The following is a 24,156-nucleotide window of genomic DNA, read 5'->3' as shown; positions in this document are numbered from 1 at the left end:
TTTTTTTATTATTAATAGTTTTTTTTATTATTATTCCATAATTACTATTCATTACACAATTAAATATGTATTGTATGCATGTTAAAGATCTAAAATTTTAGTTTTGTTTTTATTTAATGTTAAAATTTTTTTTTAATTGAAATTTGATAATTTTATTATTTATTGCTGCGAATTTAAATATGGGAGTAAACTGTTAAAAACAAATGAAATTCGTAATTTAAATCAAAAAGAAAGAAAGTAATATTAAAGGGAAAAAATTTAAACAAAATAACTAAACTATAAAATATTATTATAATTCTATTATAATGCTGTTCTCTTTCAACCAAATATTATTGTTATTATTATTTTGTCGGTTATTTATTTTTGTTTTTTTTTTTATTCAAACCGAAATATTTTATTAAAATTAAAACATTTATAATATATAGTGATTTTTTTTTCGCACTCAGTTATAATTATATAATAAATATCAAGCATAAATAATTAAATTATATTAAAAGCAAGCGACAAAAGACAAAACGACAATTTTTTTTGCAAATTTTAATAAAAACTTCAAATTCAGAGAGAAAAAAATATAAACGAAAATATGTAATACAAAGGGGTTATGATGACTTAAGAGCTATTAAACTACAGCTACAGGATAGTTCTATATTCAAAAAAATGTGTGTTTTAAAATATAGAAAAGTTGTGTTGTTTGTTATCCATTATTTTTAAATATTTTCTGTGAGAAGTGATGAAGTTTTTAACTAAAAGAAAAAATAATTATTGTTAAACAATGGAAATTTAACTTTTAAAATAGTTATTCATAATGATCGTTTTTGTTCGATTTTTTATTAAAAAAACTTTGGTTTCAAATATTTCAATTAAAGTTTTAGGTTGTAAATTTTTAAAACACTTCATTATGAATAAAACATTTGCTTATAAGTTTTTTTTTCACTTACATTTTATACATAATTGAGTTAAACTTGTTTAAAGTTGTTGTTTAAAATATTACTTTTTAACTTCTTAACTATTTTCGCTTTGTGTATGTCTGTCTGTCTGTCTGTTGACTTTACAGCTTTTTCAAATAAGCAGCACATTTGACAGCACTACTGACCTGTCCCGTATTGACAATATTCAATTTCTTGTGTTTAGCTCGGAACTTTTTCACATAGGCCTCGATTAATTTTTTAATCTTAAATGGATTAATTTCACCCGATTTGCTGTGACAAATCTAAAAATTTAATAGATCTTTGTTTTAGCAAAAATACTCATATACATATTCAAAATTAAATTTTACCTTCGGCACAGCACGTCTCATAATTTCTTTATAATCATCCTTAGTGATTTGTTTCTTATTGAAACGTGGTTTTAATACCAATTTTACTTCTTCCACAACGCGCTCTTGGCGGTTCAACTTACGCAAAAACTGTTTGTTTAAATAATTTATAATTTCAGTTATTATTTAAAAGAAAAAACTAAGTTAAATTTTGTACATTACCTTATCTTTAACTTGTAAATCGACTGCAGAATTTGGTACATCATCGTAAACTTTGATATTATCATCATTTGATTTTCCAACTATAATATAAAAATAAAATAACAATTTTGCATAAATATTTTTAACGAAAAATATTTTGCTATAAATAATTTCAAAATGGAGTTTGTTTTTAATATTTTGTTCTCTAATTACATAAATATATTATACTAGCATACCCTGGGTGCTTCGCTACCTTAACTTAAATTAAATAAATTCAAAATTTTCTTTACTTTATGGAAAATGAAAATTGATTAATCATTTTTTAATGTTTCAGTTTTATGCGTTCAATATCACGTGATTAAATTCGCATTCAGTAAGAAGATTGTATTTTTACTTTCATTCATTTTGCATTGAAAAAAGTAACATAAAATACCTCTAATAGATCATCATTAAATAAAAACATTTATGTTTCTGTGTTTAATATTATATACAATTCAAAAAATATAATTTGATGAATGAAAAAGTACCAAAAGTCCCTTTCAGTACATTTTAAATTTTATTTTCAATATCTATGTTCAATATCGTAAAAATATCAAAAAGAACCATCGGAAAACCGAAAAAGTGCAATAATCTCTCTCAATAAATTCTCATTTAATAAGGACCGTGTGTTTTGTTTAACCATTATAAAGAATCTAAAAGGTACTTTTTGAAGAATAGAAAAGTACCAAATAGTTCCGACTTACAGAATATTATTCAGTCAATACCATGTATGTTAAAATTAATGTTCCTAGGTTTAATCTTTTAGAAAATTAAAAAAGTACAATTTATGAAATAAAAAGTACTAAAAAGTTGTCTCTTAAAGAATCTTATTCAATGAGGACAGTGTATGTTTAATAATCATGTGTTTTGAGTTCATATTAAAGAACATACATAGAGTATCATTTGAAGGAAGAAAAAGTACCGAAAGTGGAATAAATTTTACCTAAGTGGAAAGTACTAATAAAAAGAGTACAATGTTTCATCTTTTCGCTTAGAAATATACTTTTTCGAAAATTAAGTTTACAAAATGTTCCGTATTTAAATCTTTATATAACAGATAAAACTCAAACGATTGAAATCTGCATTCATTTGTTCGAGAAAAATTGTGTTTTCAAAAAGGTACCAAACAATTTACACGAATTTGGTCCTATATAAGCCTTAGTACTCGAATTCCAAAATAATATTTCAATATCTTATTTTGTGTGAATAAACTACTTTTTGAAATTTTATAAAAATTGGCTCAATAAGTTTGAATAAAATAAAATTTCCCATTTTTTTCTTTTTGGTACTTTTTCCCCAGTGGAATAGCAAACATTTTATTATAATAATATTATTACAGAATTAGTCCGTAATTTAATAGGAATAATTCAATAAACCGAAAAGTTTTCTTAATGTGCTAAAAAAGTACCATATTTATGGTATTTTCAGTTTTCTCCCTTTTACACCCAAAAAGGACTGAATTTAAAAAAAAAAGTACGAAATAGGTGTCTCATAAATTTGGGAGATGTATCCAAAATATATAGAAACATTTTATTATGTTAATTAGTACAAAAGTTATAAAGGGCCAAAAAAGGTACCAAAATCACCTTTGTAACGCATTTTTACACCTTAAAAGTACGAATTGAAAAAAGTGCCAGACACCCATCTGCTCATTTTAAGAGTAGATACAGGTGTATTTAAAACTTTTCTTGTATCACAAATATTGTGTAAGATAATTAAGAAAACCAGTTTTACCCGTTTTTTCCCCTTTTTACCCGTAAATGTGCAAATTTACAAAAATCCCTCCTTAGTGGATCTACTGTCAAAATTTCATGATTCTAGGTTCAGACGTTTGGGCTGTGCGATGATGAATTAGTCAGTCAGTAACGCTACTCTTTTATAAATATATATTATTTTTATTTAAAAACATTTTATGTTTTTTAGGTTAAATATGTACATCTTTTTAATTTTCCCCCCATCCCTGTACAATTTTCCATCTCTGATTTTGGCGATTACAACACACAACGTTATTCGTAACGTGTTGCTCCTTCTCTGTTTTTATAAACATGAAAACTAAGGACATAAACAATATTTATCATACAAAGTTGTCTACTCAGGATTTCTGAGGAAACACATGCATCCGATGGACTGTTTTTTGGCTGTGCAGTTTTCACTGAGGAGACCAAGATGGATGCCAGTGTCTATTCTGCTGATAACAACATCAATCGGTCCTTTAGACTCCCTGACAAATGCAGGAAAAGACGGAACTGATACGGAATCATATCGCTCCGGGGTTGTTTGGACAATTTATGTTGATAGTCAAGCTTCTCTTAGAGCATTGGCTTGTCGCACAGTAAACAAGACCTTGGGGCATTAAATAATGTTTGCCTTTCGATGTTGGGCGTCGGGGAACTGCATGGTTAAGAGGTTTCGAAAAAAACTGGTTAGGTTAGGTTCGAAACTTGATGACAGTAAAAGGATGATGTAACAAGCCCGTTGTCACTAAAATAATTTGATATTCAAAGAATTCCGCGACATCAACCACCCATTTCAAAGGGCCTTTGGCTAAAATGGAACTTATTTTTCTTCTATTATTTAGGGTAAGTTAATCGGTTGTATTGAATTGGGAAATTGAACCTGTTTCCACTCATCTACCCTCTTTAAATATCATCCTCTTCTTGTGTTTTTTTGAATCTTTACTCTTCCAAGGGAATCACAATAGATTTTATGGTCTCCAAGAGGATATGCACCTTATATGGTGTATAACCATTGACTTGGAAGTATAGACGATCGAGCATATAGTTTAATAATTTAGAATACATAATCTCAGACTGAAATGGCGTGGGAATACGTTTCATGACGAACTTTGAATTTTATAGGGGCAAAGAACTTATATTTCTTTTATTATTTATGGTAAGGTTATGGGTTATATTGAATTTGGGTATTGGTCCTGTTCCCACTCATCTACCCTCATTAAATATCATCCTCTTCTTGTGTTGTAGTGCTTTGCTTCTATGTTTTTAAATCTTCACTCTACGAAGGGAATCACAATGGACCTTTTGGTCTCCGAGTTGATATGCACCTTATATGGAGTATAACCTAACCTTGACTTGATCGAATAATACTAACATATTTTAAAATTCACAGTTTCTCCTTTGTTGCACCTAAATATATTGGTCCTACACCCACCTTAAAGGATACCAATTTACTCAGAATCACTGTCTATTTACCTATGTTCATTTAAACCTTGTACGCATGATATAGGTAGTATATGTATATCCTTCTTTTGAATCAATTAAATCGCTCCATTATTTCGTCTAGCCCTATATAACTTTTGTATTCAAAATTATCTTAACTGTTCTATGTAGGATATCTACAATAATCTGAAAACACTTGGTTTACACGGAAACCAAACGAAGCAAGTAGTCAAAAAAACCAGGGAGGGTAACCTTTCTCTCAAATTATATTCCTTTGGGCCACTTATATGGGAGCTTCGTGAAATCGTGCACTGATTTTGCTTTACATGCATAATTTCATACTTCGTTTAATTTTATAGAAAATTCAAAAAAGTACCTTCTGAAGTTCCAAAAAGTACCAAAATGTCCCGTTTTATACATGCTTAATTTTATATTTCTATGTTCAATATTATCTCAAAACAAGTAGGAAAGTATAGTCGGGCATGGCCGACCATATAATACCCTACACCATGAGTATTTTTTATAAAGAAACTTTTATGTTGATTATTAGCATAATTCCAAAATATTTAAGCAATTTATCGATAAAAAAACTAAAATTTCTAAATGAGGCTTTATATAGGTCAAATATGGGCCGATCCTCGGTAAATTTTGGAAAAGGATATATTTTTAAATAACAGTTAGTTTTGTTGAGTTTCATTGCGATACGAATGGTTACAAGTCAATTTTAGACGTTTAAGACATTTTTGAAGGGGGGTTTGTATGAGGGCTAGGGTCAAATAAGGGCCGATCCTTACGAAAATCTGCAGTGTCATTTATACTTATATAAAACTTATTTGTGCCAATTTTTAGAGAGATAATAGAATATTGGACGTAATTATGGCATAAAAAGTTCAAATCGGGAGGTACGGTTGTATGGGGGCTATGTAAAATAATGGGCCGATTTCAACCATTTTCGTCCCTGTGCCAAAAAACATGCTTGGTCCAAATTTCATCAAATTATCATGAAAATTGCGGCCTGTACCTTGCGCACAAGGTACAGGTCCGTCCGTCCGGCTGGCTAGCCGGACATGTCTTAATCGACTCAAAAAATGATTCAGAATCGATCGGTATACTTAAAGGTGGGTATTGGACCAATATTTTTGTATGTTACAAACATCAGCACAAACGTATAATACCCTCCCCACTATAGTGGTGTAGGGTATAAATAATATTTTAAAGAAAGAAAAGTACTAGACAATCCCCTTTTATTGGTTCTTACTTACTGCGAGCTAAGAACATGTTTTATTTCATGTTTGTAGGTTCAATATTATAGAAAATTCAAATAATATCTTTTGATATCCTTCGCTTTCGAACTTTATCTATTTTTCATGAAAAATTATCAATATAAGTCAAAATAAAGTGTGTGGTGACGTATTATAAGCATGTAAGGAAGACAGTGAAACTCTGAGGCACTTTTTTGCTACTGTCAAGCTTTTGCCGAAATTATATCCAAGTATAATTGATATTATTCAGAACTATTTCGCAGAAATAACATTCAGGGAATTAATTACCTGAATGGAAGAAAATGGACATGGAAGGATAATCTCTTTTACCAAACAATTTTACTAATGTAACCCTTTATGTAGCCTAAGTCAAACCCAGCGTGTTACTTACCCTGTAACCCCTCAAGGCTCCAACTGCGAAGTGACCGCTTATTACTGGTACTAAAGTCCTTACACTCCTGTCTTATCTTAAAAGTATTCTAAATAAGCGTTGTTTACTATGCTATTAGTATAAGTGATGGAGTAACGCTAAGATCATGACTCTTCTGTCGAGTCACCAGTGCGCTGTTGTCTACAGCATTCCAGAACCTTCTCTAATTAAACAATTACAGTATTATATTTCTACAGAGTCTCAAAAATTGCCCTTCTGACAAATAATTGTTTCCGTCTCAAAACAGACGGATCCAAGACTACGAAAGGAGTTAGTTGGTGGTGGCATATTTATGAAGGAATTTGGTATAAAAGTTTCTTTCCGACTCAATGATGACTGTAGTATCATTGAACATCTAAAAGGGATATCCGAATTTATACCAATAGGCAAGCTGCTAATTTCCTAATTTGTGTATTTTCCACATCTAGAATTGTTCATGAATGCGTACGTCTTTCAAAGAGTTGGCGAGATATTCGAACATCACCCTATTTTGGTTAGGGGACAGGGGAGTTTGTATGGTAATAATATTGCTGATACTTTGGCAATAGCTGATACCATGCTTAGCGAGCTAAAAAATATATCAGTTCTGTGGTGTTTCACTTCTTGCAATAAAGAGACAGATTATTGAAAACTATACTACAATTGCTCGCGACAAATGGTCGCGTGAACACACATGCTCAACAGCTAGAGCGCGGATCTAAATATCTCCTTCGTCACCAATCTTCTCTGTAATTGTCCTACCATGGCAGAGACCCGAATTCGGACTCTTTGATCGGCCTACTTTGGAGATCTTTCCGAATTTCCGTATATTCAATTTGAACATCTTATGGCTTTCATTTATTTGTCAGAATGGGAGTGAACTTCAGTATTCGCACTAACCAGTACAAAATCTCTACCGTCACGCCTTTTTACTCCGTGGCAATTATGAATAACTCTTTTCCTCAATGATTTCCTCACTCCTACTCCCTGCCATTTCTATTCTCTCTTTTCTACTTTCCCTAGCTTTTCTTCTTACAGGTATTTTACAAAGTGATTAACTTGAATCCAAGTAAAGCTGCATTGGTTACCTGTAAAAACCTATTCATAAAATTTGTTGTGTATATGAGCATAACCAAGAAAGTGCTCCCAGATATAGCCAATATTTTATTTACTTCCGCGACGTTATAAAGTGTACCGCTAAATTAAAAATTATTATTTCATAAGAAAATTTAGAATTTAGACATCGTTCAGTAGAATAGAAGAACATAGATAGTAAAGCAAAAAGAAGAGAAAGTGATTAATTGTGAAAGAAAATAAATGTTAGAGGAGAAAATGATCCTTGCTATTGTCTGCCAAATGAAAAATAGCTTACTTCGCTAATCTCCCCGAGTCTTTATTTGAACATATGTTCTAGACATTTCTCTTCACCAGGGGAAAATATCTTGTCGTTATGCGGGGGCTTAAGTACTCATCATGATCATGATATACTGTGAATAATACTAAATTTTTTAGTCTAGAGTAGACAAGGAGTGTATAACTAAAGGTTACTCATCTTTTGAAGAGAGTGAGTACGTTATGTGCCTCTCTAACCTATCTCCACTTTGCTATTGTCTTAGTTAATCACAACGCAATATAAGCACCTTTAAAATCAAGGAAAGCACTTTCAGGACTCATCATGATCATGAAATACTGTGAATAATACTAAATTGTTTAGTCTCGAGAAGACATGGTTTCAAAGGAGTGTATAACTAAAGGCTACTTATCTTTTGAAGAGAGTGGGTACTCTCTCCACTTTGCTATTGTATTAGTTAGTCACAGCGCTATATACGCACTTTTAAGGTTAAGGAGAGAGGTAGCAGGAAGGAGACATTACATTTACTGACCTTCAGAAAAGTCAGGAACGCGACATTGAGATGACTTGGCTTTCTGTGGTAGATGATGAATGCAGAGGCTTTGAGAAAGAACCGTTATGGGAAGATGCTCAATAAAACTCAGAAGTATGCCTATATTGACAACTGGAACCACTATAGTACTCCATGATCATCGGACTCATTTTTTACCTGTAGGACATTTAAGAGCAAGTGTGGAGTCTAGGAATCTACTAAAACGAACTCTTCATTAGTCAAACCTTCGAGAAACAATCATGCGATTAATCTGTACGAATACTTCTACTAGATTATGGTAACTTCCCTTAAGGAATCACAGAATTACGAATCTAGACGTTGCGGGAGAACCTTTAGCCAAAGATGAACCTGCAAGGGTAACAGTATCTATATTGCTGATGCGGATATAAAAAATCTAACGAATGTAGTGGATTCTAAATAGAGATCCTATCGGTTTGGATAGCGACGGAAATGATATGGGTCAGGTGTAGATTGTGACAACTAATGACGATTGTCAAACTGCTCTTAAAGCATAGAAAATTAGGGCCTTTGTCAGATAGTGGGAAAATATAGTAGTACAACGGACTATTGCAAGATATTCAAAGATGCATAATAATTAGATGTTCTATTGCCTCTCAAATTGAAATGGATAAGAAATAGGTTCTATGACGAACTTGAAAAAATACTCGAGTTATCTCTAGCAGTGCACTAAAGTTTATCGTGAACATTTCATCGACTGGGTTTTATAATGAGATTCATATTCTCTCACAAATTATTCCTTGGAAATCGATTCGAAAACTTCTAATTTGAATCCCCTTGGGAATTGACCTGATTTTATTGCTCTCTACTTAACCCCTTTTCGGTTTCTTCTAGTGTTTTGTTTCTCCCTCCCCTATTCGGCATTTATCGAAAGTAGGTATTAAGATATTGAAATGCAAATTAGGGGTGTTTTGGATATTCGCACTATACGAAGGGAATCGCAATTATTCACTATTTTCAGTTATCAAAGTAGGGCCTTTCACAAAATTTGTATCATTTTTACATAAATTAATTCTCTAAATATAATTTACTTAACTTAGTTAAAAGGTAATTAATAATCTGTTGTTTTGTTAACTATTAAAACCAATAAGGGTAGAGGAGGATCATTTGCCATTGGGGCACATCCTCCAAACCAAAAAAAATAGGAAACTGAAAATAGATTTTCTCACATTATCAAATTTTGTTATCGTTGATCAATCATATATTATCCCTGAAAGTTTGATTAAATTTACATATAATGGTTTGCAGACAAGATTAATTTTTTTCAAATGACTATGAAAATATTTCACTGTGTATTTTTGTGATTGAAAAAAAATATTGGTTATACAATGTCAATAATAGTGAAAAATAAGAGATAATAGTTTTTTCGATATCATAATCTGAAGCCGGAATGAATGATTTAAAATATAATTCAGAAAAAAAATTGTTTTATTTTTTACTACTCCATCCCCTAGGCGTATTTACCCCATGGGCGGGGCAGTATCCCCGTTTTTGGTCAGTGTGAACATAGGAAAGATCAAAACATTTAAAACTAAAGCTAACACATTGAAGTAATCGCATAAAAATAAAAATAAGAATATATATTGCGGTTTTAATTCCAGAACGCCTAAGAAAAAAGTGCCGTATGGTTCCACTTCTACCCTAAGTATTGTTGAAATAAATATAAATAGAACAAAAACAAATAGGGTGTTGTATTCGAAAATTAAAAGAAAAATTTACATACTAAACAAATATTTTTCTTTATCTTTTGAATTCTTAATGTAACTTTCCATTTTAAACTATAAGTAAATAATATAGGTTTATATTTTACTTTATACTTTGCAAATATCTTATGTACATTTTCAGTTTATTTGATAACACATAATTGCAATTGATCTTGTATTAAACCGCACGTTAATGCAAAAACTAACAACAGAGCAATTTAATTAATTAACTTCCAATTTAAATTGTACAAAGATAAACCGCAATATAAATTCACTTCTATTATACTTTAAAATTGCTAGTCAAATTATCAATTAGGGTAGAAGGGGTACCATACGCCACTTTTTTTTGAGGCGGCCTCAACTGAAAACCACAATACATATTCTTAATTTTTTTCTTGGTTTGGATACTTAGATATGTTGACTTTAGTTTTATTCCTTTCAATCTTTCCAAAGTCATCCTCATGTACATATTTTTTTAATCTTTCCGCACTGACCAAAAACGGCGATACCACCCCATCCATTGGGTAAATCCGCTAAGGGGATGGGGCAGATTTGCCATTAGTAAAATAAAATAAAAAATTACAAAAACAAAAACTTATTTTGCTGTTTTATACCTTAATTCATTAAACAAAGTATAATTAACCAGATATTTATTGTTAATTAAAACAAATTATTACTGATTTTTTTTTATATTTTAACCAAATTTTGTTCTACATCACAAGCATTACATATATTTTGCGCATGTGCCCCACGGGCAGTTCTGGGGTTTAGTTTCAATTTTTTCGGGCTTCAAATTATATTATCGAAAATATTATTATGACTTATTGTTCACTACTATTGACGTTCTAATACTGACCGATATATTTTTTTTCTATCACAAAAACTAAAAAAGTTAGCGCAAAAAGTTCACACAGTTAAATATTTTCACAGCCCTTTGAAAAACAATTAATCATGTCTGCCTCCCATCATATGTAAAGTTGATGTTTCAAATTTTCAGGGATGATAGATATAGAATTGATAAACGAAAACAAAATTTGATAATGCGATAAAATCGATTACTCGGTTTTCAAGTTATTGCATTGACAGATGTGCCCCTATGGCGAATGATCCCCCTTCTACCCTATTTATAAAACCATATTGTGGGTATTAAAGTTTAGGGAATATTAAAAAAATTCATAATAAAGTAATTATTTGTATGACTTACCAAACCAATAGTTTGTTTAATGACGAAAAGCAATACGCAAACAAGTACAATTTTGTAACAAAAAAACAGAATTAGATCTTGATCATAATCAAATATTAGTTTAAAGCAAAGAACGATTAAATTATTAACCAACAAATATCGGTATAAAAGAAATATCATTAAAAATTTTTAGAATGCAGCTTAAAATTTTAGAGTTATACTTTTTATAGATTTCTTAAAATAAACGTTTTTTTCTTGTTTTAAACAAACAATAAATAGAAATTAATCAAAGATCTTTATATTATAAAAAAAGAAATAAAAACTTGTGAAGTATTTTAATTTTTGTAAAATAAATTAAAAACCATCATTTCAAAAATTCCACATTCGGAGGGATTAACTTGTACTTGTTTGCATATTTTTCGTGTTATTCTTTGCTGTAACAAAATTATAAAGAAAATACTTCCCAATACTTAGATACATCCATACATACGTAATGGTATTAAATTGGAGAACAAAACAAAATAATGTGTAGAAATATAAAAACAAATTAACCGTAACACTTGATCAATGGAAACCCACCTTTAATTTTAGTTTTACGCGTTGCAGCAGTGCTTTTGTGTTTCTTTGTCGGCGTATATGAAGGCAAACGTACCGGCGATGAGCTTCCAAATAGATTATCAAATACTTCCGGTTTGCCAGAACCACCGCCAGCAGTAGCACCTGTACGTTTTGAGCGTCTTTTATTGCCACTTGTATCTGGCGGAGGTTCAAAAAGATCTTCGTAATCGGCAGAACCGGGCGAATATGGACTTTCAATGTCGTTCATATTAAATGAATCGTCAGCATTATTCGATGTACCGCCACCACCACCGTTACGTACATTAACACCGCTACTGCTACTTCCTCCGACACTACCGCCAATTTTTGGTATACCAGGAAGAGCTTTCTTTGACAAAGTTGTCGGTGGCGTGGGACTAGATATACTAGGTATATGTTGCATATTACTCGATGTTATTAGTAGATTTGAAAGAACAGTTATTGCATTGCCTTCGTCGGCTTTGTCGCGGAATGAATCGTCGTGGGAATTAACGCCGCCCATACTATTAATATGTTGGGAATCGTTTGATTTATTTGCTATATCTTGAACAATGCTAGTTGCTGATTTTGAATTAATTAAAGCCATGACTAAATCAACAGGATTGAGTGAAGCGCCCTGCGCAACATTTCCACCCAGTCCCGGTATTTGATCTCTACGCTGCTCATTATCAACGACACTCAAATGCTTTTGATTTGATCCTAATTCACCGCCGTTTTCACCACAGATTGTGTTTTGGGAAACGTCTAATTGCGATGGCGGAGGTGTGGGGGAACGTGGTGATATAGTGGGGGACTTTGTTGGTTCAAATGGATCATAGGCATCTGGCGAACATGGCCCTGACTCTGGCGGGGTATTCGGTCCAATTTTTTGGCTACTCTGGACATGCATAGTATCCAATTCAGAGCGATGACTTTCTTGTTGCTGTTGCTGCTGCCGTTCATTTAATTCAGCATCTGAAGCAAGATCATCATCTTCTTCATGCAGAGGATTACGTGTTTTATTCTGTTTTTTCGCTTGCAAATTGAATTTGACAATTGGCGGTTCTGGGGGAGTTTTAGGACCACCCGTTTGTGTTAAATCATACGACTCCTCACGTATAGTATCCATACGTTCTGGAGATTTTTCACCACGTTGTCCGCCACTAGTACCCGATCTTTGATTACGATGAGTTTCTGTCTCGACATCCCTAGGACTAGATTCACTATGACGACGATCGCGTCTATGTTCGCGCTGTTCACGTTCAGTTGCTTCCTCACTATCGGTAAGTACAATGACATCGGTTGGTTCCTGTTCCACTTGGAAAGGCGAACGCTCCAAATCAATTATAGCCACTGGTTTGGTATCAATTTTCTTACGTTTCTCTTTTCGTTTCTTTGTTATAGCACTGCTGTTGGTTAGATGTTCTATAGATGTTCTTCGATTCGATAGTAAATCTTCGCGATTAGGAGGTAATGTTACAATAGTTTGTTGAGTATGCTGCTGACTTGCAGTAGTCTCTTTGTTAAAACTAACGCTTACAAGAATGTTGTTGCCGGAAGCGAAAACTTCTTTCGAAGGAGCCGGCTCCGGTGTTTCTGTACGGCGCTTGCGTTTCTTTTCTTTACGTCCGTCGCGCCGTTTTTCACTCTTCTTCTTCTTTTTGCTACGTTTGCTCTTTTCTTTCGACCGGGAAACACTTCTTACATCGCTCGAATTGAAAAGTCCTAATAGTGGTGATTGCATTGGTGGTGTCCATGATACATTTTTATCCGGTTGGTAATCATAATTATCCACAATTGGCTGTGGAGGCGGACTGGGCGATGGTGACCATCCGTGGTCATCTTGTATTGGCGACTTAGCGCGAGGAGAACGACGTCTTTTCTTTTTAGGTGGCTTTTCAATTTCAAAGGGATCTGGTTGCCGAGATATTCTACGATTAGGTGATGGGCTTATAGTGGCAACTCGTCTTTTTGATTTCTTTTTGCGCGATTCCTTGGCTTTTTTCTTTTTACCTTTTGGTCTGGGACTCTTCGAACGACTTCGGCTTAAACGCGGTGTGTATCGAGGAGACATAGAAAGTGATCGAGAGCGTCTTCCTCTACTAAGATTTCTTGCGGGTGAAAGACCACCTCTTAAGTGGCGTGATACTTTTCGACTATTCATTCTATGTTCTGGCCCGGGTGAAATCGAACGGGATCTCATTACCCGCAATGGGCTACGGGAACGTTGTCTGAATGGAGGAGTTCTTCTACCGAACGATGTTGACCTCCTGCGAGCTGGGCTAAATTGCCGAATTGGCCGAGAAGGTGACAAAGAACGTCTACGGTTGTAAGATGGTGATGGAGATAAACTAATACTTAAACGTCTATTGCGCGAACGAGATCGAGAGCGTGAAAATGGCGACCTTGGTGGTGGTCCACGTCTTCCTCGGCTTTGTGATCGGCTATTTCTCCTGTTACGAGATGTATCACGTCCATACCGATCTTTTGGGGGATTCTTTGAAGGCGAATGATTTCCAATTACATTCCGAACATCATAACGCTGTAACTCTCGACGTTTGAGGCGATTATTTTGGTTGTTTCTGGCGAAACGACCACTATCTCTGAAATTTCCGCCCCAGCGACCTTGATTTTCTTTGTTATTAGAACGACTGCGAGAACGCGACCTATTGCCACGACCCCTGAATCGAGGTGACCTAGAACGGGATCTGCCTCCTCTCGAACGAAATGAGTCAACAGATTGTGAACGCGACAAAGATCTATTAGATTTATTATGTTTTTTGTCCGAACGTTTGTTATTGTTTGTTGACGGTTGTTTGTCACCGCGATAATTGCGCCCTTTCTTATTACCAATCTTTTTAAACGTTTCAACTTTGTCGTTATCGCGACGATCAGCACGTTTATCACCGGATTTATGATTCTTTTTGCGATCAAGTTCATCTTCTTCATCGGATATAAGTTCAGTATCCATGTTTTCAATTTCTCCAGTTGATTTATCTTTTTTATTATTGTTCTTTTGGGGTTTGCTAGTCGAAGACTCTGCTACAACTGCTTCAGAATTTTCCGCCATAAGAGGAGTGGTACTGCCACCTTCTGCTTCATGCTCTTCGGGATCATTATTTTCATCTAAACAGGGTGTATAAGACCTATCTTCTTCTTGAGCTTTTTCATTTTCTCCGTCGGCCACCTTATCTTTATCACTAGTTTTTTCCGAACTTTTATTATTACTATCTTTAGGACGATCAATGTCTAATTCTTCCCAATCGCTATCATCATACAATTCTAGAACACCTTTACGACTCGCGGCCGCTGTTTCAATTTCGGGCAAGCGTATATCCGATACTGCCGGACTTGGCGAACGTACTGTATCCGATCTTTTGTCATTGTCATTATTGGTATCTTTAGGTTCTTCAGTGGTATCTTTTCTGTTTAAATCGTCGTCTGTTTTACTACATTCAGATAACATATCTTCTTCGGGATCATACTTTTTAGAACTTTTATCAATTGCATGTTTTTTATCTTTGTTTTTGTTTTTCTTTTTGTCATCATCATCTTCATCATCGCTGTTATCATTACCGTAATCATCGCCATCATCTTTCGTGGCGGCATTTGTATCATTTTTATTTAATTGATTTTGATTTTCATCGTCGGAATTTTCTTCATCATCATTTTCTTCTGTTGGATTTTCAGGTTCATATAATTCAGAAGAACCGACAACATTTTCAGTTGGATTTGGATCTGGTGGCATTGGTATTTCATCATCATCATCTAACTGTACTAAATCTTCATTTTCATCGTCTTCCTGAGAAGTGATAATTTGTGTATAGGAAAAAGAAAATGATATTCATGGTTAGTATACCATTTTTGTGGTGTATTTGGTGTATTTTTTTTATGGGTCTACATTGAAAACTTAATTAAAATAAAATCTAACCATTCATTTTAATGATGCCTATTGTCGAATTTTAGAAGAAAATAATAGTGGGGGAATAACTATTTGTTATCAAGACCAATAATGGTTATTTAAATCATTGAAATTTAATAATTTTTAAATTCCCAAAAGTTTAAAATGCTGATAAATAGCTGGTAATTATATTGTATTCTATAATATAGTAATCTATATTTATCACTAGGCTTTGATTGTACAAATATCTATTATCTTACAGACATGTTTTGGTCCTAGTTAAAAATAAAATTGGAGCATTCGGCATCGATCGAAATCTTAAAATAAAAAAAGATTTCGATCGTTATCGAATATTGCAATTTGTCTCCAATAGTTTCACAGAGAGTGTCGTTATGTGTAGGTCATTTTATTATTAAATACAAATCATAGAGAAATGAATTCTTCATTCACATATTTTAAATTAATTTAAACTAACTCAACTTGATATATTTCAATTATTATCATTATCTGGAAAATAACACAAAAGCTCACATACTACATGCATTAGAGCACTACAGTTCGATTTTTATTTCCCAAAATCAGACATTATTTTTCTTCATAATTCTAAATACAGCTTCAAAATTATTTGTAAAATTGGTTTTTGGCACCAATTTTGGTCATGAATTTACTGATTTTTAATTTAAAATAAATGCGCTAAAGGTTACACACGAGAGAATCAAATTGACAACAAAGTTTTTATAATTTTAAGCTACTCAGTTAAACTAGGCTTAACGTGCTGTTCGATTACACTCGTAACAAATTTAGGCAGACTTTAATCAATGACTGTGTTTTTCATTTATGGATCTTGGCCCAGTTAACTTTGTTAGTATTGCCAACTTTTCAGTCAAAAACATAAACAATGAACAGCTGTTTTTTGTAAATATCACTTTTGTAAAATGTAAAATTTTAGAAAAAATATAAAACAATAAAGATATCGCTAAATGAAATCAGAAAATTACTGTTTACTTAAAATATTAAGTACGAAAAGTTATAAAATACACAACGTTGTTACGAATACTGGCGGAGAACTATGAATATATAATTGATTTAAAGAAAAAGTGATTGTTATGACTAATACCATCATTTGCAGGGAACAGATAACAATGTTGGTATCACTCATAAAGTACAATAGGCTATCATGCCAGAAGAATGTATGCCAATTATAACGACTACTGTAGGAGTTGGAAAGTAGAAACAATACCTCACCTTCTCTGCCTACTGCCCATCATTCAATGAATGCGAGGAAAACTATTTTGGATCTGCTGCTCTATTTTGTTTGGATGAGCTATCTAGTTGTAATAATTAGGAGGAAGAAGAAACAATACCTTCTCTGCTAATGTCCATTATTCAATGAATTCAAAGAGTATTGTTTTGGCTCTGCTGCTCTATCTTGTTTAGAAAAGCTACCAAGGATATGCCTTAAAAATATACTAAGTTTTGTGAATCAAACCTTCTGGTTTACATCTGGAAGCAGTAAGTAAAACTTAAATGGATTCCAACGACCATTTGGGCATCACAACGGGACCGCAACTGGGTGGACCGATATGAGCCATTTATGATTGATTTAGTAGATACTATTCTTAACTAAACCTACCCTTACCATGTGGAGTTGTCAGATCTCTCATCGGACGCGTCCCAGGTGGCGAATAGGGGGAGCTAAGCATGGTCTTTTTCGACACATTAGACATAATGGTCAAAAACGATGATGCTAGCTCGAGATAAGCAGACCTGACTAGATACATTTCTGACAAATGGTCTAACAAGTCTGTCATATCTAGATGAATGCATGAATCAGGACTATCTTTTTATGATGTCAGTGGATACACTTTTGACAAATGGTCTACTGATATGCAAAGAGATGATAGAGTGCTGTTATGATTTATGATACATCTTATAACAGACGGTCATATATGATAACAGGACTCCTCCTGTTCTCCATGCACAAATCCGCGGACAAAAACTGTCAACCCCATCCCCATCCCCATATTTCACAATCTACCCAGTTTTATCCCTCTTCAATCCAATCCCAATAACCCCTTCCCATATCCCCCACTTGTAAGGTTAAGGTGGTTGGAAGCAGTACCGAGAACCTGAATGGCTAGTTAGTGGTTAAAGAGGACTAGTCGATAACATTGACCCCTATAGCCAAGCCCGAAGTGAAAATTTTGTTCCCTTGAAATTTTTCCCTCGAACGGGAAATTGCTATCATATACTTGTTGTGAACAATTCATTCACAATAGTTGATTTTGTATGGAACAGCTTTTTAATGTTTACAAAATTCAACCAACAAATTTCACAACAGAGGAATTTTGTTCACGACCAAAAATTTAGTGAACGAAAAAAGTTAAAAGGGAACATATTTCATGTGAAATAATGATTGGAAATAGGGATGATTGCTTACGGTTCTATTCTAGTACAATAACGTACAACTAATTGCGAAACAAATGTAAAAAAAATCTATAAAAAATTATTTAGAGAAAAAAGTACTTTAAAATTAATTTATTTAAATACTAGCTAATCCAGAGTCATCCATGTATCAAAATGCTAAAATCTGTGTTCATTTCGATCTTTCGAATGTACGGGGAATACAGATGGAGATTTCAAAACTTATTTTTCATAAAAAATGGAGATAGTTTATACTTTTCAAAACTGGACAAGAACTATTCTTAAGAAGGGTTCTTTATTTTCGTTAGAACCAGGATGATAATATCAAATGGATAAAGGAACTGTTTCTAAGCTAACGATTCCGAATATAAATGTATTATATATTTTTAATTTATTGTAACAAACGAAAACGATTGAAATTATTTTTAAATGATTTTTAAATAATTTTTGTAGACGAAATCTGAGATAACAGTTAGCTGTAACAGCACTTCATTAAAGCAAAATTTTTCTTAAATTTTAAAAATAACACACAACATGTTTTTTATAAAAAATATGTACCAAATAACAATAACTCCATTTTGAAATAAACATAAAAATAATAAAGTAAAAACAAAACACATCATACCTTAGCCGCATTGGCTGTGCTCGAAGTTCCTCCCATTGCATTGGCTGGATAAGTCTCTGATGATTTAGCAACTTGTTGTGATTCATGTGAATATATAGCAAAATTTGGACAATTGGAATCGTCATCAATAATGCCATAATCGGAATTAAGTTGATAAAGTGAACTATTTGCTGGAGGTGGTATTACAACTGGGGGTGGTGCCGGTGGTGGGGGCACACTTATGAGAACCGGTGGCGGTGCTACATTTAAATGAGGTGGTGGCATTGTCATTGGAGGTGGTAGACCTCCAAATAGAGAGTTATCGTTAAGTGGTTGTGAATTTTGTAAATTTTGTGGTGGCTGTTGGTTCATATGTAAATGTGAAGGTGGTGGCAGACATGTTTGCGGCATACCTCCACCAAAAGGAATATTTGAATTTTGTTGTTGTTGTTGCATGTTATCATTGCGGTTATTTGAGAATGGTAAAGAATGACGCTGTGGGTTATTATTGTTATTGTTGTTGGGATTGTTAGCTTGATTATTTTGATTTTGTTGTTGATTTTGCTGATTACGTTGATTGAAATTTCTTTGTTGAAATGGAGATGAATTATTTGGTTGTGTAGGATTTCCATTGTAATTTGGATTATTACTAAAGTTAAAATTACCACGTCCAACCATATTGAAATTCATTCCTCCACCGCTACTGCCGGAATTACCACCAAATCCTCCAGAACTACTACCGCCGCCGGTGGAATGACGGTATCCGCCTCCACCTCCTCCACCACCGCGATAATTGTTTTGATTGTTGGATCGATTATTGTAGCCGCCTCCTCCTCCCCCTCCTCTGTTGAAATTTGCATTTCCACCACCGCGAGAGTACATTGGGGCTTGATTAATGTCACTTGAACTTGGACCATTTGCAGTGTCTTTTCCAGATGTCTTGTTTTCTTTAGCTGGGCTTATCGGTGTATTTCTCGAAGATGTTCCATTTGATTGTGGCAAGTTTAACGTTCCATCCTTGTTAATGTGTACACTCTCCAAATTCCGTGCAGCACTATGCCAACGATCTTGCATATCCATTATACTTGAAAGTATATCAGGATTTGAATTATTTTGCTCCACTGAAGGTTCAGAGATTCCACGATTTGGTTGTAAACGACCGAGCAGAAGGCCCTTACGGGATCTTTGAGAGCCATAATTAGAAATACGTACAGAAGTCTGAACTGCCGTTCCGTGGCCTGTTTCAATGTGAATTTCACTTTCGATATTGCCATCATTATCACTGTCCGAAAAGTATTCCAAATCATTGGCACCACCAAACAACGACAGACCAGCATTTGTTCCTGAGAGCTGTGAAGTGTATTTGGGATCTGGTTTAACTCCCATTTGTTCAGCTAATCGTTTGCTTGCCGTCATACGAACTCCATCGGCTGATCTCTTTCCTCTTCTCGACGAGGTTCGCTTCTTACGGCGTCTTCGTCTTTTAATCACCTTTTTAGTGGTTTTTATAGCAAATTTTTCATCGAAATTATTTAAATCATATTCAACAACATAAGTGCGTTGACGACCTCGACGACGTTTAGTTTTACGAGTTTTGCGTACAGCTGATCCGCTAACGCTGCGATTTCTATTAGTTGTAGAACGTCGAGTAGTTGTTGTGGTAGTTGTACGAGGACGTCCCCGCTGTGTCGTAGAAGAGTTTATAGTTGTGGTGCTTGTTGTAGTCTCTATTCTGGCAATACTTGCTCTTGTACGTCTTAGTATAGCTGCCCGAATACGTTCATTTTGACGTGTTCTTAAGATTCTAGGCTGCTGAACTTCTCGTACACGGAACCTGCTTTCGGGCAAACCCATATCTCTAATATCTTCATACAACATATTTAAATCTTCTTCTTCGTCCTCTGACTCATCTTCCGAATCTACACAATTATCGCAATACCATGAACCTTCTGGTACTTCGGTTAATGGTGGTGATAAACAATCCATATGATAACCCTGATTGCAATGATCACACAACAGCATTACGTCTTCTCGATCTGGCCTATTGCATACTTCGCAATTTGTCACATCTTCCTCTTCCAATAATTCATCTTCCAATACCAACTCCTTTTTGGCATTCGGATCAACATTTATCTCTCGCAAAATTGTACGATTTTCAAACGATTCGCGCACGATTATACTTTGAAACTCGATACGATCAATGGGACATGTTTGGACATTCTTCGACCAAGCTTCAATGCAATTAGCACAAAATATATGATCACATGTAGATGGTGAACCGATTTCTTGCTGACGAAATGTTAACAAACAAATTGGACATTTTTCAAGTAAATCATTACTACTGCTGTCCGATGTAAAACCTTGTTCATCCTGATGCTGTTGCGTTTGTTTTTGTTCTTCTACATCTTTTGTTTTGCTTTTAGTTGATTCTCTTTCGTCTTCAGAAACAATATATTTTTTACCGCGCGATTTTTTATGCCGAGTTATCTGTAAAATAAAGAAAAAAAATCACACAATTAGGTGTTATACTCATGATTTCCTTTGGTAAAATGTAATTTATTATATAAATATTGAGTATGTATGTATATAAAACGTTCGGCTTGTAAACATCATAAAGTTATTCACTACATTATTTATGTATTTGTAAATATTCCGTATATGTACACAACTTGTATATTGTTTACAAATACTTAAATAAACATTCATTTAAATTTCAATACATATGTATAAAGAAAGCATGGCCCGAACTGTTTATTTCTCATTTTCAAATCATAGTACAATTTATAATTAAACTCGTATTAAAAACCTATTAGTATAGAAATGATCATGATTATATCTAGTTAATATAGTGTTGCCATGTTTTAAATTTATGTGTTTTCGGAATCTTTGAACTGAAAATATTGTTTAATGTAAAATAAAACAAATAGAGTTGTTGTTGTTGTTGTTGTAACAGCTCGACTGTGGCCGATAGTTCTTTCCTGGAGAAAAAACTTTCGGTTGATACAGCTGTCGCTGGGTTGACAATCTTTGGCCGAGTATGACTCGGGTCGTTCCGGAGCGAAGATCCAATTGTCGTGGGAACGACAAATAGAGTAAAACTTATAAGGTCAAAGAGTCTTTCTAACTGAACATTTGATAAAGCAGATATATCATTGACCCAAAGTTCGTTTTACAGCTGTTGACTCTCATCCTTATTCTGACTTCTGTAGAAGTCATTATATGAAGGACCACTGTGGCTAGCATGGTTAACTAATTTGTTAACTTATCATGGTTCCAGCTCTTGTCAAAATATTGCAAATAAATGTTATTCTGATATTTATGGACTATTCTGGATAAGGGATAAATTCTATTCATATTCTCTTTATTGCTGATATTAAAGCTTGAAGCATACTAGTCATCATTGAGTCTAAAAGAGATTTTAGTGCCAAATTCTTAAATAAAGTTGTCACCAACAAATCCTTTCGTTGTCTTGGATCCATCTGAAAAAAGTGTTTAACGGATGGAGGGATACTTGAGACTCCGTAAAGATATAATATGGAAATTTTTTCAAAAGAGACAGCTCCAGGATGCAATAATCAATGATATTTTGGGATTCGGCAGAACGTTGGTGATTTTTGAGTGACTTCTGGAACATGTATTCCTTTTGATACTTAAAAAATCTGAGTAAATAATAAAGGCTTGAATAAGACAACAATAATGCGACAATTTGTTAAAAAATTTCGTGTCCTTATGATGGCGCACGCGATATTTTTTTAACAAATTGTAGCATTTGTGTTGTTGCAGATGACTACTCTTCATGAAATCAGTATTCTATTGAAAGCTCGATAAAACCTAAGTCTTTAATATTAAAATTAGCAATATCGGACTAATAGGAAGAATGAAAACAAAAGAACGTTGAGTCAGTCCGTCAGACTTAAAAAAAACTTAAAAAATAAGTATCTTCCAAAAAAAATATAATTTAAACGAAGGCGCTGTTCTACAGAAAATAGTTTAATAGAACATATAATGTTTTGAGTCGAAATAACTAAAAATCTGTGTTCAGATCCCAGCAAAAAAGTGTAGAAAAAGATGTAATATTTTCATCAGAACGCAACAAAAAAAGTATGGAAAAAGATGTAGTATTTTCATCACAACCCAGCAAAAAAAGTGAGGAAAAAGAAGTAGATTTTTCACCACAAATAACATACTTGAAGTACTTCCAATTTTGGTGAAATACTTATGAATTTTACATTAGCATGTCATTGGAGGAATGTTGTTCATTTTTGACAACTATGAACTACATCTAATTTTATTCATAGATGCAATAAAAATCCAAAAAAAGTGAGGAAAAAAAGTAGAATTTTCACCACAAATAATATACTTGAAGTACATCCAATTTTGGTGAAAAACTTACGAATTTTACATTAGCGTGTCATTGGAGGGATGTTGTTCATTTTTGGCAACTATGAACTAATCTAATCTTATTCATAGATGCAATAAAAATCCGATATTTGAATGTCAAAAATAAACCGAATTCGTTCAATGACATGATTACGTTAATTTCATTGGTTTTTCACCAAAGTTTGATGTACTTCGAATCTTTTTCCTTTCTCTTTCCTCACTTTTAAATGGCTTTTCATTTGTAAGGAAATATTTGGATTATAAAAGCGAAAATATATAATCGCATTTTTAGATGTGATTAAGATGTCGTTTGTAATGTATGACATCAATTATTTTTTGCTGGGCAGCGTTATACCATATGGAGCTTTAGGAGAAAACATACACAGTTATGTATATCAGTCCTGGTATATGGCAACTTTAAACGCCATTCATAAATACGACATCAATTTGCAGGATTTTAGACAGTTTTGGTTTTAAGAATTTTGTTATTTAATGTCTAAAGTTTTGTTTTGATATCTTCATTCGTTCAAATTTAACATAAATTAATATTATAATTTGTAAACAATAATCAGTTAAAAATCCACTATTGTGATTGAATTGTTCAAGATAGCAATTTTCCCCTCAAAGGAAATTAAAATTTCAAGGGAAATTCACTTCTATTGGCAATGGGTGTTCTAATAAAAGATCTTTTAAATTATATCCCTGCAAAAAAAATTCTATTTCACTTTAAAAACAACATCTTAATCACGTCTAAAAATGCAATCACATATTTTCGCTTTTATAAAAGAAATGTTATAAGTGAAGAAAGAGATGTACAAAAATCACTACATATTTCAAATACGAAATTTTGGTGAAAATCAATTAAATTTATAGGATTTTCACCCGAACTTGAAGCACTTCGAGTTTCTAGTTCTAATGAAAATACTTCAACATTTTACAATTTTTTTAATTTTTGTACGATCTCATTTACGAACGTAAAGTCTAATTTCAAGGGTGAATAAATAAATAAATAACAAAGTAACATTAAACAGCTGTTACAGTTTTTTTGTGTTTACATAAAAATACATCCAATATCTAATACGTTCTTTTATATAATTATTATAATTCTAATTTTCACTATA

General features: G+C 33.2%; 1 protein-coding gene across 1 annotated transcript in view; it reads right to left on the bottom strand.

Annotated features, from left to right (window-relative positions):
- Nucleotides 1-371: 371 nt before the first annotated feature.
- Nucleotides 372-24,156, bottom strand: part of LOC111675346 (serine/arginine repetitive matrix protein 2) — a 31,931-nt gene continuing 8,146 nt past the window's right edge. Inside the window, exons 2-7 of the mRNA XM_023436094.2 lie at nt 18,677-21,142; nt 11,730-15,528; nt 1,478-1,557; nt 1,277-1,405; nt 939-1,210; nt 372-743 (exon numbers count right to left, since the gene is read on the bottom strand). Coding sequence (XP_023291862.2) covers nt 1,049-1,210; nt 1,277-1,405; nt 1,478-1,557; nt 11,730-15,528; nt 18,677-21,142 — 6,636 coding nt within the window. The 3' untranslated portion in view covers nt 372-743; nt 939-1,048. The remainder of the gene's footprint in view (nt 744-938; nt 1,211-1,276; nt 1,406-1,477; nt 1,558-11,729; nt 15,529-18,676; nt 21,143-24,156) is intronic.

Source organism: Lucilia cuprina, chromosome 4, assembly GCF_022045245.1.
Source record: "Lucilia cuprina isolate Lc7/37 chromosome 4, ASM2204524v1, whole genome shotgun sequence".
In the NCBI taxonomy this organism is placed as follows: domain Eukaryota; kingdom Metazoa; phylum Arthropoda; class Insecta; order Diptera; family Calliphoridae; genus Lucilia; species Lucilia cuprina.
This window is presented reverse-complemented; position numbering and strand designations above follow the sequence as displayed.